General features: G+C 33.0%; 4 protein-coding genes across 10 annotated transcripts; 2 read left to right on the top strand and 2 right to left on the bottom strand.

Annotated features, from left to right (window-relative positions):
• Positions 1–1,417: 1,417 nt before the first annotated feature.
• LOC107622602 (Cysteine/Histidine-rich C1 domain family protein) lies at positions 1,418–3,506 on the top strand. 3 transcript variants are annotated; one of them, XR_002356723.2, is made up of 4 exons: positions 1,418–1,981; positions 2,241–2,646; positions 2,791–2,839; positions 3,209–3,506. XR_002356723.2 is itself a non-coding variant. In XM_016324563.3 (3 exons), the coding sequence occupies exons 1-2, from the start codon at positions 1,567–1,569 to the stop codon at positions 2,618–2,620; spliced, it is 795 nt and encodes a 264-aa protein (XP_016180049.1). In that variant the 5' UTR covers positions 1,418–1,566; the 3' UTR covers positions 2,621–2,646; positions 2,791–2,999. The 3 variants fall into 3 exon arrangements, 2 of the variants coding, with proteins under 2 accessions (XP_016180049.1, XP_016180047.1); XM_016324563.3 differs by lacking the exon at positions 3,209–3,506 and having other exon boundaries at positions 2,791–2,999; XM_016324561.3 differs by lacking the exons at positions 2,791–2,839; positions 3,209–3,506 and having other exon boundaries at positions 2,241–2,766.
• LOC107622603 (uncharacterized) lies at positions 2,514–9,967 on the bottom strand. 5 transcript variants are annotated; one of them, XM_088487144.1, is made up of 17 exons: positions 9,471–9,884; positions 9,155–9,366; positions 8,361–8,540; positions 8,179–8,236; positions 7,697–7,747; positions 7,172–7,254; positions 6,751–6,838; positions 6,503–6,544; positions 6,335–6,409; positions 6,156–6,224; positions 5,322–5,437; positions 4,843–4,955; positions 4,310–4,389; positions 3,976–4,096; positions 3,484–3,550; positions 3,270–3,369; positions 2,514–2,654 (listed from the first exon to the last, which is right to left on the bottom strand). In XM_088487144.1, the coding sequence occupies exons 2-17, from the start codon at positions 9,271–9,273 to the stop codon at positions 2,580–2,582; spliced, it is 1,437 nt and encodes a 478-aa protein (XP_088343270.1). In that variant the 5' UTR covers positions 9,274–9,366; positions 9,471–9,884; the 3' UTR covers positions 2,514–2,579. The 5 variants fall into 5 exon arrangements, with proteins under 5 accessions (XP_088343270.1, XP_088343259.1, XP_088343274.1 ...); XM_088487133.1 differs by having other exon boundaries at positions 9,155–9,316; positions 9,471–9,863; XM_088487148.1 differs by having other exon boundaries at positions 8,361–8,562; positions 9,155–9,316; positions 9,471–9,699.
• A 559-nt stretch (positions 9,968–10,526) lies between these two features.
• LOC107622600 (GDSL esterase/lipase 1) lies at positions 10,527–13,125 on the top strand. The gene is made up of 5 exons (XM_016324559.3): positions 10,527–10,875; positions 11,206–11,327; positions 11,959–12,183; positions 12,265–12,520; positions 12,760–13,125. The coding sequence occupies exons 1-5, from the start codon at positions 10,554–10,556 to the stop codon at positions 12,993–12,995; spliced, it is 1,161 nt and encodes a 386-aa protein (XP_016180045.2). The 5' UTR covers positions 10,527–10,553; the 3' UTR covers positions 12,996–13,125.
• Positions 13,126–13,746: 621 nt separating this feature from the next.
• LOC107622601 (UPF0496 protein At4g34320) lies at positions 13,747–15,686 on the bottom strand. Its single transcript, XM_088487129.1, has 2 exons — positions 15,394–15,686; positions 13,747–15,191 (listed from the first exon to the last, which is right to left on the bottom strand). The coding sequence occupies exon 2, from the start codon at positions 15,169–15,171 to the stop codon at positions 14,050–14,052; it is 1,122 nt and encodes a 373-aa protein (XP_088343255.1). The 5' UTR covers positions 15,172–15,191; positions 15,394–15,686; the 3' UTR covers positions 13,747–14,049.
• Between the last annotated feature and the right edge of the window lie 2,442 nt (positions 15,687–18,128).

Genomic DNA, 18,128 nt, shown 5'->3' with positions numbered 1-18,128 from the left:
ACTATTGTGCATCTTTGGTTATGCTTTTGAAAAATGGTGTGATGATAATGCATGACCATAAAATTCAAATTCCATAGCCTCATCATAAGTTTAATTCAAATTTTTTTTCTGTACCTTATTAAATGTTATAAAAGATAATATATTTAAAAGGAATGGTTCTTCATATTTAGTTATTGCCATTCTAGATAATAACTGAATCAAAATGTTATTCGTACACTAAAATTAGCCGCCAGTGTATAAAAACATGTGTGATTTAATTTATTTTTAATGTGTATTTGTATTCCAACATGTATTTTATACTGGTAACTGACTTTGGTGGCTGATTTTGATGTACATGTAACATAGTCCTAATTGAATATACAAGTGGATAAAGTCATAACAATTAAGAACAATGAAACAGGCTTGAATTTTTGTTAGAGTCAATAGTACCTGAAAGGTTAGAAGCTAGAAAACTATGAAGACACGATAAGGAATTTATTCGTGTTCTTTCTTTCTTTTTAAACTTTGAGGTTGCGTGCATGTTATGCTCTATATTATCCTAAACTTTTGTCTCAATGAATCCAATAATTAGCATATCTTAGGTGTTATTTACACTTAATCTTGTACACTATATCAATATTTATTAATGTTGCAAGTGCGAGCAGTATATGAAGTTAGTCCCACATTAAAGAAAGCAAGGAAAAGTGAGGAGTTTATAAGATGAGAGACACATTAACTTGATGTTTTAAAGTTTTGAGTTGGATGTGATGTCTTCTCATCTTATGTTTTCTCGCTTGACTCCTCTCCGATGGTCTAGAGCTTCATACGGTTGGCCCAACAATATTACACTAATCTACTATTAATTTATCTTATTATTATGAATAATAATAGTAATAACACATTTGAATTTGATATCAGCTAAGATAATAAACATATTATACTAGAACCAAAAAGGCATGTGTTTAACTTTTAGTTTTCAAAATAATGAATTATTGTATCCCAACTCTGTTTCATATTCCCATAATAAATAGTAAGCTAACAAATTTGAATATTTCACTAGTGATCATCATTTAAAAAACGTAGTATATTGCCAAATAATGCGATTCCTTTCTTAATCAAAGTCCAGAGGTGCTAAATTCTTTTTCTGTAACAAAATTCCTAGATGCATAAATCACCATCCCCTGAAATTTCCCATCTCTATCCCTTCTTTTTTAACATGATCTTGTATTACATTAATATTAATTAATGCACGTATACAAATTACAAAATGAAAACTTGTGTAATAGGTTTCAGACATTACAATAACAGTTTAGATTAGAATAATATTTAATCAAAAGTAATAAAGAAATTTGGTATATATTCTTTGTGGGGATGGCCTAATAATATGCCTCTTGTTTCCCTCTTTCTATCTTTCACAACAATAATGTTGATATGGCCTATGGAGATTCCATTCCAATCCCCTTTGAAACTCTATTTTTACCACCACAATTCCCTCTCCATTTTCTTCAGCCATGACCTAAGAAAATTTTACATAAGTCCAATATAACTATGCCTTGTTCACATCATAAATCATAATTGATCATCATAATGTATTCTTCAAGCAATTCTTTTCACAAGGACACAAACAATAGCATGATGATGAGTAGCATGAAATATAGTGAGATATCCCATTTTGGGCACCCAAAACACAAGCTTAGATTTGAGTACTCTGAATTTCCATTCAAGTGTGATGGATGCAAGGAAATTGGAATAGGTTCACGTTACAAATGCTCCATTTGTGACTATGATCTTCACATGCAATGTGCCATGCCTTCCCCAACTCTTTTCCACCCTTTCTATCCAAAGTGCTCCTTTCAGTTCCTGTCTCGCCCCCCGGGGGACATCCCCCGTTACTGCAATGCCTGCGAGAAGGTTGTGGCCGGCTTCCTCTACCATTGCGTGTCGTGTGGGTTCGACCTTCACCCTTGTTGTGCCAAGCTTCCAATGCTTCTTGAGGATGATGGTAAGGTTAATTACCTTCTATTGCAAGAAATGTGATTATTTATAAGATAGTTATTAGTAAACTATCATTTTTACCTGCGAAAGTTTAGAACGCTGACAAATTTATTTATGAACGAACAAAACTAACTTTGTACTTGTGGGTATAATGCTAGCTTTATTCATTCGTGAGTAGATATGTCAGATTTTGAACTTTCATAAGTAGAAATGGTAGTTTACTCTTAAATTAACAATTTTTTTATTTCATCTCTTGTACTCGACAGAGGTGAAGCTATATCTCTACAAGAAGGTATCTTCGCCATGTCACCGCTGCGGCCAAAAGGGGCGGAGCTGGAGTTACAGATCAAAGTGCAAGAAGTACAACCTGCACGTGGCATGTGTGAGGGACATGATCATTGAGAGTTGGCACGAGATTTACATCGGACAAAGCAAAGGGAGAAAAATGGCAGACACAATAGGGATTCCAACCATAAAGAACACTCTTCAGGCTGCTCATAACAACAGCAGTAGGAGCAAAGGGAAGAAGGTCAGGAAGTGCTGCGAGATAGCCGGGATGGCGGTGCAGGCAGTTGTATCCGCCGTCTTGGGAGATCCAACGGCTCTCATTGCCGGAATTGCAGGGTCACTGATGTCACGCGCTTGATAAAAGATCTCACTCTGTATGAATGTGTAAACACCTGAAATAAGCTCAGCATTTAGTTAAATTCGTTATTACCACTTAAAGAACTACATAAACCAGTTCAGTGTATTTCCATTGTCCATAAATGAACTAGAAATCTTTTCTCAAAATCTGAAATTTCTCTCCTATTGCAGATTTGTTGCATATTCTGTCTTGGAATAGTAGCAATAGAAGATAGCGAAGGTATGATTTGCTCACATTCCAGGCGAAAGTCATAATTTGCTGGAACATTCTATGGTCATAATAATTTTCCTAAGAAAGAAATTTTGATATTCCAAACGTTGCTAATTGTGTTCTATCATTGTGACATTCTTACATAAAGTTACTGCAACAAATTTGGACATATGAATCCCGATTTCAGTTAGCTAGACAATTAACGTTGTTACAGTTATTCTCTGGTCCATTAATCAACATTGGTTGCTTAACAACTTGTAACATCTTAACGAGGCTGACCAAAGAATGTCATAAACCGACACAATAACAGCGACATAAAATAAGAAACACGAATATCCAGTTGATAGCAACTAATGAAACTTATCATCATATACGCAGGAACAAATGCAATAAAAGGACATGCTTATTGATAATGCTTCTTAAAATCATTGAGAATAACCCGTGCAGCATTTCTCCCAGGAGATCCCATGACACCCCCTCCAGGATGAGTTCCACTTCCACATAGATATAAGTCTCTGATTGGTGTCTTATGATTTGACCTGTTTCACAAAATATTGTTCTTTCTTTATAAACATGCAAGCAGGCAAGGCCCGCACACACACACACACACACACACATATATAACTTGTGATTCATGTGCAGAATAAACTTACCAGCCTTTCACAGGTCGCATTAAGAAGAGTGAATCCAAACCCATAGCACCATGGAAAATATTTCCTCCTACACACATTTGTTAATTTTCATTGTCAAAGAACTGCACCCTACGAAACTCATGGCCTGAAGAAAATGCCAGAGCAATTATACTTGTATGATGTGATAAACAGGAATTCGTTTAAATATTCAATGCAAGTCTAGATGACTTAAATAATAAATTAAGAAACAAGATATACAGAAGGGGTCATGATTTTGGAAGTTATTTCATCTCAAGCATCACTTTCTGATCATGGTTCAAGCAATGTAATCCCATTTGAACGGAGGGGAGGGAGAATAGTTTTTGAGAAGTAGCCAAGACACATGCAGGGAAGGAAAAGCAGCAGAATTGGGTGTAGATTAGTTCTCTCTTATTCTATGAGAATTTTCAAAATCCATCTTCGACATAAATAGGCTTCACTTTTTTGAGAAGGAAAACTCGGTCTTCATCTTACCTGTCAGTCCAATTTCCCTTTCCAGATCTGGTGGTGTCAGCATGTCATAACCTATGATAGACGAGCAGAAGCCAGGTGCATGTTCATCGATCAAGTTGAAACATCTTTTTGCATATGATTCCTATAGTCCACAAATATGATAAATATCTAAACAGATATGCAAACAGAAATGCAAAAGAAAACTCAGGAATGAGGTCAAAGAAGGTAGACGCAGAATATATATATATATATATATATATAAGATCAGTCTGGTAATATCAACTACATGGTTGCTTAACAAATCAACAGTTCTTCAACATAGTGAATCTTAGCAGTTTAGGCAAGCATAACTTACTCTATATTCAGCATTGTCCCAGCTACCATTTGAGGGTTTATAAGGAGTATATTGGGTAAATAAGCTGATGACATGCTTACCTATAAGACAGGACATTACTTAACAATTGTGCTATTTTTATAACATGCAAAACAGGAAAACTAAAATTATGAAATAATCAGGTCTCATGAAAATAAGAAAAAAAAATGGTTATTTGTTAATAGAATAACTGTTGTTTCTTTTGGTGGGCACCTCCAAACCTTGCAACTTAAGAGTATGTCTCTACGAAGATGGATATATGCACGTGCATTAAAATTCCCAGTTAAAACAAGTTTTTAAGTAGTAGAATCATAATGCACGTCTTGTGTTTCTCTAGTTCAGTTCCATGAGATTACATAAATAAATTTATAATACATGAGAACTGAGGAGGTGTATATGAATAACCTATAAACCATGCTCTGCTATTTACTATTTCAATTTTATAACAAAAGGTTAAAGGATTCTAATTACTACATCCAAATAGATAAAAATACATAGCTGAAGTGAAGTCATACCAGGTGGTGATATTGTAGTATCCAATGAAGAAGGAATTGTCATCTCCATCACAGGCCTTCGTGATGGTAAGCCATTACAAGCATCTTGACAAGCTGATCTGATCTCCTCCATACTGGCATAGCAATCATATACAACAGGAAATACAACAGCCAATTGTCAACATTCTATTTGCAAATTTCACAGAAATACAACGCCATGACTTGTCATCAACTTGTAAACTTTTAATTTCCATTAATTGGCATAAATAAACACAAGACATTCAGCACAACTAATAATATCAGGTGTTTATTTGTTCGATATGTCTTAACTATCTCTACTCACAACCTCTTGCCGAACTTAATATTAATTCTCAAATCACAACATATGGCTCTATGCCTCTATTCTCAACATAGATAATGGTATTCATCTTTCTGGTGCTCAGACGATTGGCCAAAAGAGAGTAAAAGTAAGTCTTCAACTTCTCCATACTATAGCATACCTTTCACAACCAATATGGATGGTAGCTGTGTGCTGAGGACCCACTTCTTTATTATTTAGCTTGCAACAGTGGAATTGGGGCAGTTTATCGACAGCTATGTTGATCTTTGTTGTTCCCTATTCCAAATGATTTAGAAAAAAAAAAGGGATAGAGAAGAAGATATAATATGAGGGTAGTGCAAGCCTATTAATGTTGTTCCTTGCAATATTTGATGTTATCTTTTGACTTGCAAATTTCTAATAAAGCAAAGCAAATAAAAATATCACATTCAAAGTGGTATCAAAACAGTCAGCAGAAATTCCAAGAACTTCTTCAAATATTTTTTTCTTTTTCTTTTTATTCATTCAAATTCAATACACATTATTTATGTACAAAAATTGTCTGTATGGTGTATGAAAAAGTAATCCCAAGAAATAAAAGAATACATGCATTAATCCCTTTTTTACCTTCAATTGGGAGAGACTTTGAAGTTGGAAAAAATCCAAAATAGAGAAATTTACATGTAAAAAATACAAGTTTCAGGGCAAAATAAAATGTTGAAAAAAAACCACGATGTTAACTTTCTTCAAATATTAACCCTATCTCGAACAAAAGATTTCATGCAGTTAACAGTGAATCTTAGAAAACTGTGGTCTAAATACCTAATTACTTGATTTTCTGATTTCAACCAAGACAATTTGAACAATGAGCAAAAGAGATATACGCATCTAAAATGACAGGTTGCAGAGCATAGGAAAATGCTGAAATAACCAACTCAAGGTTAATATGTTCTTCAAATGTTTACTCTATCACAATTCTCAAAGAAGATTTGATGTTTAAGAGAAAGTTTCTTACAGAGCTGTAGTCAGAATACTTAATTGCACGAAGAAATTCAACAGGAAGAAAATCATGAGGTACCAATTCCTGCCACACAATCCAAACATAACTAAGAGCTGAGAAATGCAATTACTTTATACTAGTATGATTTTTCCGGTCTAGCCTCATATAAAATGAAAATATTTCAAACTGCTTACCATAAAGGTCTTATAAGGAGTAGCATTTGATAAAACAATTGAAGAGTGCACTTTAGTCCCATCAGCCAATAATACCTAGATTTTCAGCAATAATAATCAACAATCACAATCTCATAACAAATGCTGTTTTTGTTTTTTTTGGAGACTAAGTAAAACAAGCCAACCCACTCCATTTGCCCTTCCAGAGTCTTCCACCATCACCTTTAAAACCTGTTTCAGTTGTCAGCAATGAGAGGAAGGAACAAATAATCGCCATGGAGAAAAACTTAGTGCTTTCTCTTTATGAAAAAACACTTTAGAATGAAATATTAACAAATCAAATATATGAAAACATAACAAAATACTCATGTACAAACTCAATGGCGATAAATCCAGTAACTTCATATGAGACAGCGAAGCATTAGTGGGAAACACACCTCTGTATTTGTTTCAATAAGAACTCCAGCTTCCTTAGCGGCTTTACTTATAGCTAAGGATACAGCACCCATCCCACCTTCAACATGCCTACACATGAATGTATTATATTAATTGCTTACTCAATAAATGATTGAGTTAATGCACACTAGGCTCCAGACTTAGAAAGGATGTTGGTCTTCATGTGCAAGACTACACCTTCTGAAGACTATAACAGTGGAAACTTGCTGAAATATAAAAAAAATCCATTCTCATTTTGACCTGCATTATTTATTCTTTCCAGTCCATTTAGATTAATGATACAACTGGATAATCTTTTCTTCAATACTAGTCATTGAAACAATATGATGCAAAACCAGCAGCCAGTTTTGTTCTTCAATGTTTCCCTACAAAATTAATTAACCAACAGAGTTTGATACTCACGACCAGATATTACGGTCGCCGTCTGTTTCACCCACAACATGGTGTAGCAGAACATATCCACTTCCAGGAGTGTTAATGTTCATCTACTAAAAAGAAATTAAAGAATTAAGAAAGGAAAAATATGTTAGTTTTAGAAGCACAAACTCATGAGTACAAGTACAGAAGAGTAGAGAAACAAGGTTGTTTATGTTATATGCATGTGTAGCTTATTTCAAATCAAGTCTAACAGGAATCCTTCACCAAAGAAAATATTATTGCAAGAGGACCTAAAGTGACGTCTTGTTACCATATTATATGTGAGCATAACTTTCTTGGAACTAGTTTAACAGAGAATATACACAGTGAATCACGGGAGGGAAAGATATCCTTCCTAATTATATATGGCAAGGACTGTTTAATTTATAAGAGGAACAAAGTGTGTGTGTGTGTGTGTGTTTTGTAGGTCAAATTAACAAAGACGCTCAGTAAAGTATGCTATACTAAAATAAAATTTCATAATATAAAATAAAATAAGAAAACTCTTACCATACTCCCAATAATCGCATCTCCCGCAAGTGTAGCCTTCAATAAATTTGACTGCAGCCCCTCCCCCACCCAAAAAAAGAAAGAGAGAAAAAAGGGGAGTAAGTTAGAAATATCGAAGGTCAAACATTTGGGTCAAGTGAAATAACATTAGGAAACCTCCATTTCACCATCCTTAACTATGAATCATATGCACTTTGGTCTCTAAGCTAAAAAGTTGAGATACCATAAACACTGTTAAATATTTGAGCATAGACATGATACATGTACGATAACCACATTCATTAACTCTGTCACGTTGTCAATACTTCAAAGCCACACATTATGAATATAAATAATGCAGAAGAAATATCCTCCTGGATCTTATCTCACTCAGATAAGAATAATCAATTAAGTGCACTAAAATGTTCAACATCATCAATCTGGGGAACAGATTTAACTGAAAGTTAAAAATTTATATAAATAGTAATTAAGCAGATGACAACCTCAAACCATTTGTCCAGGACTTTTGAGGTTGGAGACAGTAACAACTCCATCAAATCCCTGACGAGTAATGATGTATTATAGTCAAAATCAGAGTATACGTCAACAGATAAGACATCTATTTGAGAAGATGAAGTCCCGGTTCCAATGAAATTAAAACTGATCTGGAGAAAGTAAATCTTACACTATGCCTTTTTGTCCCAAGGAGAGTGTACGCCGCAGGAGCTGAGCCCAAAACTTAGAATTCTCCAATTTATACTTCAGCCGATCAATTGTAGAAGCACTCCCATGCAGAGCTTCAGGTGTAGGCGAATCCAAAACAAAATCCATGAAGTTACAAAACTTTTGGAGTTGAGCTTCATATCTAGAAACATGATAAGAACAAACTTTTCCGCATAAATTAGAACATGACAACATCTTTACATTCAAAGATCACCAGGATTATTTGGTTCCAATAATAGATTTCAAGAGTTTAAAATGAAGAATCAAATGCCTAAAGCAACAAATGCATTTTGGTATCTTAGAAAGGCATAACCACTAAAAGGAGCATCCACTCCAATTGCAGACCTTAGTTGGTCACGGATAAGAAATTGAGAAGCATCGATTTGGTTCACTTCTCTTCAAATTTCTAAATTTCAACTTCACTTGTTCTATTATTTCCTCTCTTCACATCCAGAACAATTAGCAGCAAAAATATTGGAAAAGTAATAAACACAGCATTTCTGAACTCATGTATACTTTATAGACATGAGTATGAATCAAGTCATCAACTTCCAAATCATTAGCTCTCTCAGCATCTACATTACTTTTCTTTTTCCCTTTTTGTAGGGAAAAAAAACTCTCTTTCCAGCTTCATGCAGATTCAAGGGGAGAAAAAGATTTTTTTTTTTTTTTTTTTAGTTTACATTTGACTTGGAGAACAGGTGAATAAAAACATTCTAAAATGAAAAAATCATTATACATATTCATATAGAGTACCTGAAATAAGCATCAGCATCTTTCTTTGAAAACTTTGAGATCTGTAAATAATCCTGCTCATCACTCTGCCCTAGTAGAAGGTAACGTCCATCAAGAGTGGGTGTAAACGACGATGCCATTGGCTTCAACAGCTTCAAACCATGTCGTTTCAACTCCAACTCTCTTTCAATTCAAAGTAACAATGAAACTCACCCTTTACTCTCATCATCTTACTAAAATGATAAAGTAACAACGGAATTTCCACCTTAAATTCTGGTTTTTTTAATTATTAAATATTAATTTTGGTGACTGAATTGAAGTGAATGTAACTGTATACCTGATGATTTGAGGACGGAGGAGACTGAGGAGATAGCTGCATCGAGAGAACTTAAAGCCTGGAATCAGCTCCTCCGTCACGGCAGCGCCGCCGATGAGGTGGCGGCGCTCGAGGACTGCAACGGAGAGGCCCGATCGGGCCAAGTAAGTAGCGGCGATGAGTCCATTGTGGCCACCGCCGATGACTAAAGCGTCCCACTTTTTATGCCTGAAATTGGAAGCGGTTGTGACGGCGGCTGTGGTGGTGGTTAAGCTTCTCCGCCACATCAATGAAGGTAGATTTTGTTTCACTTGCCACGTAAGAAAACAGCTTAAGCTCAAAATTGATGATTAATCATTCCACTAATCTAAATCCATTAAAATTGACTGTTAGTTAAAAATGTTAAACGGAACAAAAAATTTTGATAGATAAGATAAGAAATTAAATACTTTCTTGATCAATATTATTAAGCTTGCTCTCAAATCTTTTCTTGTCACAAACGTAATTTCATATAAGACAAATTTGAGAAGTGAAATTAACTACATCACTTATTATTACATTGAAAAAAAAAAACTCTGGTCAATAAATTGAATAAAAAATTGAATTTTGAATTAAAAGTGGAATAATTCCTTCAGGTCAATTTTAACTTGGAATAAATATTACGCATCTAAATTTTTTTATGAATTAAGTATACCTAAATTAAATAATAAGACTTAAAATAATGTTAATCATAATTAATTTTTGTTATATTAGATTAATTTGATTGATTTTTTTTTTAAGATAAATATTATTTTATTAATATAAAATAAAAGTGTTTTCATAACGAAGTACAAAAGAATTGGGTATTTTCATTTATCACCAACTGTGACTGAAAGATTAAGAGCTTAAAAAAAAGTAAAATAAGAGTAAAGAAAATTAGCAGCATCTATCAGGTATAGCTCACGAGTTCACGCACTAAATTGCTGGCTTCTTTCACTATCTCTGGGACCGGACTAATTTGATTGAACTTAATTAATAAAAAGACTTAGATGTACATTGTTATTCTTCAACTTTTCCTTGTCATTGTACCATTGACTCATGCATATATAAGCAAATCAAATTGACATGAAAATTGAAGCAAAACCTATAAACAAAATGGCAAGTCTAAAATTCAATTATTTCTGCTTCTTAGTTTTCTTTGTTGCTAGCAATATCATCATCCTTGATCCAACTTTGTGCCTCGGCAATGGAGATGATGATATGTGCCTCGTAAGAAAACAACATGCTGCACTATTTGTGTTTGGAGATTCATTATTTGATGCTGGAAACAACAATTACATAAATACCACTGCTGATTTTCAGTCAAATTATCCACCTTATGGTGAAACCTTCTTCAACTACCCTTCAGGTAGATTTTCTGATGGACGTGTGCTTCCAGATTTTATTGGTAAGTATTTAATCTTCATCTTTTAACCTTTTACAGCTTAGAAAATTTTTCTAATCAAATTTTTATCGATTTTAAATTAGTGAATGAAAGTGTTAATGTTGCAACTTGCAAGTGTGAGAAGTGGTGAAATTAGTCCCACATCAAAAAAAGTAAGGAAGAGTGAGGAGTTTATAAGATGAGAGATTCATTAATTTGACATTTTAAGATTTTGAGTTGAATGTGGTATTTTCTCATCTTATGTTTTTTTACTTACAGAAAGCTTAGAAGTGATATAAGAATTTATAAGAAAATCAAACATTAATTTTGATTTTAATATAATTTTTGTTGCAGCTGAGTATGCTAAGTTGCCATTGATCCAACCATATCTATTTCCTGGTAATAAAAAATACAGTGATGGAATCAATTTTGCATCAGCAGGAGCTGGAGCTTTGGTTGAAACCTATCAAGGACTGGTTTGTTTGAGAATTATTATTAATTATTTTGCTAGATACTTTGAAACTAAGAAAAGAACTTGATTTAAATGTTGTGCCATATTCTCTGTCTCTCTATTAAATGATTTTGGAAATATTTATTTAGGAAAAAGTATGGATGATATCACTTTTATTTGACTTTGCAAGTTATTAGGATAAGAGCAAACAAAGAAAATCAAAGGATTTGAATGTGGAAATTAAAGGCCAAGTCTTTAGTTGTTTAATTTACATGATCACTTCTTTTCTCGTTTAATTTAATTTTCAAAATATGAAATAAGATTAGTCATCTAAAAATTTTCAATAGTTCTGAAAATATTAAATCATCAAAATAAGTAAGGTCAACTTTTATTTCATTTTTTATATAATCTTCTACAAGCATGCTATAAAGTTATTATCAGCTTAAAATATATCAAGTCATAGCTAGATTTTTATTACGTGTACACAAAAATCAATTACTAAATTAGCCTTCCATATAAAAAATTTTCATAAAATATAATATACATATTGAGAATGAATTATTATGCAAAAATACATAATAGCTGATTTAGTGATTAATTTTTTGTTTGTATAACATTTTTTTTTTGTTATTCATATTATTTTGTTCCACTTATAGGTGATAGATCTAAAAAGTCAATTAAGTTATTTTCAAAAAGTCAGCAAAGTATTGAAGAAGAAACTTGGAGATACAGAAGCTAAAACCCTGCTAGCCAAAGCTGTTTACCTTATTAACATTGGAAGCAATGACTATTTAGTCCCCTTGTCAAAAAATTCTACAAGTGCATCCTCATATGAGAAATATGTAGGCATGGTAGTAGGCAATATTTCAAACGTAATAAAAGTAAGTAATTATACCATTTATTTAGTAACAATTTCTTAATTAATTAATGTATCTAATATATGTAACACATATATTTAATAGGGAATCCATAAAGTAGGAGGAAGGAAAGTGGGGATTCTTAACCAGCCACCTTTTGGTTGCGTTCTAGCACTGAAGATAAGGCTAAATGGAACCAAGGGTTCATGCGTGGAAGAAGCTTCATCATTAGCCAAAATGCATAACAATGTCCTTTCTGTGGAACTTCAAAAGTTAAAGACACAGCTCAGAGGATTTAAATATTCATACTTTGATTACTATAATTGGGTTTTTGATGTAATAAACCACCCTTCAAAATATGGTAAGTAAATTTGTGTTATTTGTGTGTGAACCAATCATGTTATATATTGAATAGAGGTATAATTGAGAGAGAAAAAGAAAAATATCAACATTTCTTAAATTAACAATTATGAGTGGAAAATAAAATGTTATTTAAGAACAAAGAGAGTAATATTTTTCATAAATTAATGTATTGCTATAGCAAATGAATATTTGATATCCTATATGATCTAATTTTTATGCCTCTAAAATTTTGTGAAGGCTTTAAAGAAAGTGGTGTGGCATGCTGTGGGAGTGGCCTTTACAATGGTGATTACACTTGTGGGGGTAAAAGAGCATCCAAAGATTATGATTTGTGTAAGAATCCAAGTGATTATGTGTTCTTTGATTCGGTTCATCCTACTGAAAGTGTTAATAAGATTTTTTCTCAGATTATGTGGAGTGGAAATCAAACTTCTACAGGTCCATACAATCTAAAAACACTATTTGAAGTTTGATTTCAGTTCAACAATGCATGTTCAGATTAAATAAAAATCTTTATGTTGTTTACATTGGCAAAAATAAAGGCTATTAATGGATATGTATAAAGTATAATGAATAATTGTTGTTCCTTAGCTTATTCTTTTATTCTTTGTTGCTTGTGTTGACTAAATTCTCATATATTCCCTATTCATCGCACACCGTTTTTTAACATCAATCTAAACACAAACTTAATATTATTAAGGATTTTGTGATCATATGTCACTATTATGAATATGCATTTTTTTGAAGAGTTCAATAGTCAATGCGTAAATTAAGAGGTTGCGGGTTCGAGTCTCCTATCTTTCCAAATTTTTAATGCCAATGAGTAATAGCTCAAATGGCAGTCTCTCCATACTCAATTAAAAAGTTGTGGGTTCGAGTCTCATATAAAAAAAAAAAAAAAAATAGTCAATGCCAAAATAATATAGGAAAATCGTCCTTAACCCAAATTATTAAGTGATAATGAGGAATCTTTGCATTTATTAAGTTGCTTTTGACTTTATCCTTTTAATTTTTCTTATCACAATGATTCGCATCTTCCATGAGTAACAACGACCCTTAAATTTATTCCTCGAAAATGTGACAGACAGCATAGAACACGTTATGTTTCCCTTCATAATTATGAACAATTAAAATATGTTAGAATGTAATGGGGGAGGTTCCCTTGAACTAACTGAAGAGTCCATGCAATTCCATCATAGCTGAGAATTTCTTGCACCAAACTTGTAGAAAAGGTCATTCTTTTTTACTTTGTATGTAAAACTAAAAAGAATTAGTTCATCAACAAACAAATGATATTCAGACACGAATGAATCAATTACATACATTCCTCCTTTTTGGTCTGCAAACAAAGATATTTTAGCTGTCTACACATGTCAAATGACTGAAACTCCTCTACAAACATATACCCCCAAGTTTTCATGGACCTATGCTAATAGAAAATCAATGAAATTTCATAAATATAAATAAGGAACACATCAATTCCTCAACAAATTAAGAGTTACTTGTTGCCAATGCAGAAGGAGGACTTCAGCTGTGAGGAAGCATTATAATTTTTTGTAGAACCACTGTCCTTGCCCTCATAATGTCACGACTACACGAATCGGCTTGGACTCCTAAATCTTCAACATTCTTCATAAATACTCCCAACTTCCTCTTGATCTCCTCTATTGCAACCTTCACAGCTTCTTGCTCGATGGCAAAATCAACATTCTGCATCAGAGATTCAATCTCAACTTCCAGCCTATCGATGAGAACCCGGATATTCTCCAAATCCTTTATAGCAACATAAGTGCCAACTTGTGCCGAGATACCTACCCCCTTTTCCCCTTTAAGTGCATCTTCATATTTCTTCAACAGAGAGTCAATCCACCTCCCCATTGAGCCAATTGGGATCGCAGTAGCAGCAGCCAGAGCGGCTGCAACATGAGGCGAGGCAACGGCTGCTGCCACAACAGAGCATATCAATACAGCAGCAACAGTTACCACAAATATAACACTTGACACCTTCCTCCAAGTATGTATGTATTTCAGCTTCTTATCAATCTTATTCGTTCTCAGCCGCAACTTCTCAAGCATAAGTATCTGCTGGTTATACACAGACTGGTAAATTTGGAAGAATTCCTCAGTAAAAGGATCACCAGCAGCCTTGAAATTCTTCAGCCCCTGCAGTGTCCTCACGAACCGGCTGCTCCCAACCTCAGTTTCCTCATCAAACAGTTGGAAGGCAACAAGGATAAGCAATTGGTTATCCGAGGCGCGCTTCAGGCACTTCTCCAGCGCATTGTAGAAATCCAATGTCTTCAAACTGTTATCAAAGTACTCCTCAACAAGATCAAATAGCTCTTTGTCCTTCCAAATATCTCTCTTGCAATTCAAGATCATCTTTACAACATCCTGATTCATATCCAAGAGGCATTTGGTAACTTGCTTGAGCGATTCGAACGAAAGGGAGCGGAGTTCCACGCCAAGAGCAATAGTATTGATGGCTTCATTCGTGCGAGTTTGAAGTGCGGCGTCAAAGGACTGCATATCAGAGTCAATTTTGCAAGCAGCCTCATAAGAGCTCAATTCAGTGGCTACATTGGAATTGAAGTTGATGCCAGCAGAAGATGATGCTTCAGTGGTGTTCTTGCTCAAATGGATCCCCATTGCTTCAATCCCGATATAATCTAGTTTTTTCAATTTCAAATCCAGAAACCTAATTTGTCACTACACCAAGCTAAGTAATCTAATCTAGGATCTATCCAATAAAATCCTACTTTCATGGATTAGCATACATAAAAAATCGCACTATATAATAATAAATAATAACGAAATTGATGAAGAATTGGAAGTCAAGCATAGGAGAAAAGATGTTTGAGAAGTTCAAACCTTATAACAGAAACCGAAGAAGAAGACGAAGAAATCCAAGAAGATAGTGACTACGAGAGAGAGAGAGAGAGAGAGAGAGAGAGAGAGAGAGAGAGAGAGAGAGAGAGAGAGAGAGAGAGAGGGGAAAAGGAATGGAAGAGTGTTGAGAGTTGAGAATGAAAAAAGAAATGGCTTGCACGCTTAAGAAAGAAAGAAAGAGAAGAAGAGAAAAATGAAAAGAACGCGGGAAGGAAAATGCAGCGTTATAACTTATGAGTTAGAATATAATTACGCGCAGAGCTGCATCGAGTGACGCCGTGACGGTGAAAACTGAAAACTCAACTCGATTCAAAAGGAGGCTTTCTAACTTGGGAAGAATAAAGAGTACAAGACAAGACACTGGCTTCTCTACTATGCACTATGCCCATTAAGGTGCACCGTGCACCGTCAACTTTTTTAAACATACATTTTGCATTTTTCTATAGTAAAAAAAGTTATAAAATAACCAAAAAAAATTAACCTTCTTATTCTAATATGAGAGCCACCCGTATAAGACGTTTAAAATATTTTTTTTTTATAAAATATTTTTTAATTATTAAAATTATAATCAATTAAATTGTAATATTTTTTTTAAGAATTAGACCAAACAAGTTGGTTTGACCGAAAAACTGATAAACCAAACCTTGAATCGATCTATATTAATATTTTTTTATAAAAAATGACTATAATACTCTTATTATAAAAAATAATTAAAATATTCTTATTTTATATATTAATTTTTAAAACTCTAAATACTAATCCTATAATGACATAGACAGAAAAGAATATTTAGGATGTAGAATTCTCAAAATTAATATATATATAAGTATTTTAATTATTTTTTATAATAAGAATATTGTAGTCATATTTTATAAAAAAAATATTAATTTAGATCAATTCAAATTTGATTTACCGAATTTTTAGTTAAATTGATTTGTTCGGTCTAATTTAAATATAAATAATACGATTTAATCGATTATATGTGCTAAATTTTAATTACTAAAAAATATATTTTTTAAAAAAGATGTTTTAAATGTATTTGTGACTTTGTGTGAGTGACTTCCTATTAATATAGGATATGTTTGTTTTATTATTTTTGTGAAAAAATGGATTTTGGAATTTGATTTTTGTATATAGTTGAAAAAAGAGCTCAAGATTAATTTAATCAAAAGCTATTTTATTAAATTTTTTAAAGAAATGCATACTGATTTTATAGGAATTTGGTTATTTTGTTAATTCAAACAAATATATAAGAAAGTTTTTCTTTATTTTTTTATATTTATAATAATTAGGTTCGGAGTCATTTTTTATTTTTTGGCCAGGTCAATTTTAGTAGAGAAAATATTTCCATGACTTGTTTCAAAGAGAAAACAACTCACCGACCTTGCACAAAAATGTTAGAACAAGAAGGCATGATTAATAAAAAAAACTATTAAGCTATCAACAACTTATAATAATAAATAAATCAAAGAGAGAGAGAGAAAGATTTTTAAAAAAGACATAATGGTTTAAGAGTTTAAAATTGGTATTCAAAATCATATTTTGTTTGCATAAGTGATGCCAAAAATTGGTTACAAGTCTACAATTTGATCTTACAAAGCATAGATTGAGTTGTCAAAATGGCGTACATAATAGTTACAGTACCTGGCTTTTATATTAAGCAAACTAAACATGGCAGTGGCTGCATTGTGCAGTTGCTATTCGTATCAAATTGGGAATGTAAGATAGCTATAAGAAACATTTGACAACTCAAATGGTTAATTCATGAGCTGAGGTTTCTAGTGAATGCAACAGGGGACAATTTAGTATTAGCAGTGCAGCAATGTCAGCAAATAATGATAGCATCAAACTTATCATTTTACAGTTCAATGTCAATTGTGACTTTTAACAGTAAATTTTCTAGTGCATTGAAACAAATTTTTAGGTGCTAATGTGATATGTAATTCTTGGACTTGATAATTTTGTTGACAAAACAGCAATAGAACACTAAAAGCAGCTCCCTCATTTTGTTATGATACCCCTCCCCTCCCAACCATCCCTCTACAACATCATTTTAGGATCTTAAGTACATCTAACTTTTTCAGTGGCAAACAATTCTCTCATTAATCAATATTTCATCATCTTTTCTTCGTATTAACTATTTTACAGCAATAAAATTTAGAAATATGGAAAAGTACGGGGAGCCAATGGAATATTTGTACAATGCGTACAATGGAGGTTTATGGAGTATTAAAGATATAACCATTAGTGTTACCTTTTCTCATCAGTGTAAACTTTTGGGATGAGTAGTATCATGACATGATATTAGAGCTCTAGATCCGAAAGGTCAAGAGTTCAATCCTTAGTGAACCCCAAAATCATCTTAAGCTGCTATCCTAGCAGGACTCTTAGAATATACATAGTTACCATCCTATTAGACAACGTAAAATCATGAAAATCATGTTCTAGATTCTTACTAATGAAAAATTCAATTTGTCTGTAAACTTCATCCAACAATTATCAAAAATTAATAAACTTATGCAACAAGTAGTCACGATAAGAATGCTAGAATTTTATGCATTTGTATATATAAAGTTTGCAGCCAAAATAAAAGTGATCCGTCTACAAATTTAGATCCAACAACAAAAAGTAACCAAAGTAAGAAAACACCAAAATAATCACAATGACCTGAACTTTGCTAGACCTACATGAAATATAAGGATTTATTAAAATAACAT

This window comes from Arachis ipaensis, chromosome B10 (assembly GCF_059453495.1).
Source record: "Arachis ipaensis isolate K30076 ecotype BB chromosome B10, ASM5945349v1, whole genome shotgun sequence".
Classification (NCBI taxonomy): domain Eukaryota; kingdom Viridiplantae; phylum Streptophyta; class Magnoliopsida; order Fabales; family Fabaceae; genus Arachis; species Arachis ipaensis.
The sequence above is the reverse complement of the archived record's forward strand: the minus strand, read 5'-3'. Positions and strand labels throughout refer to the sequence as shown.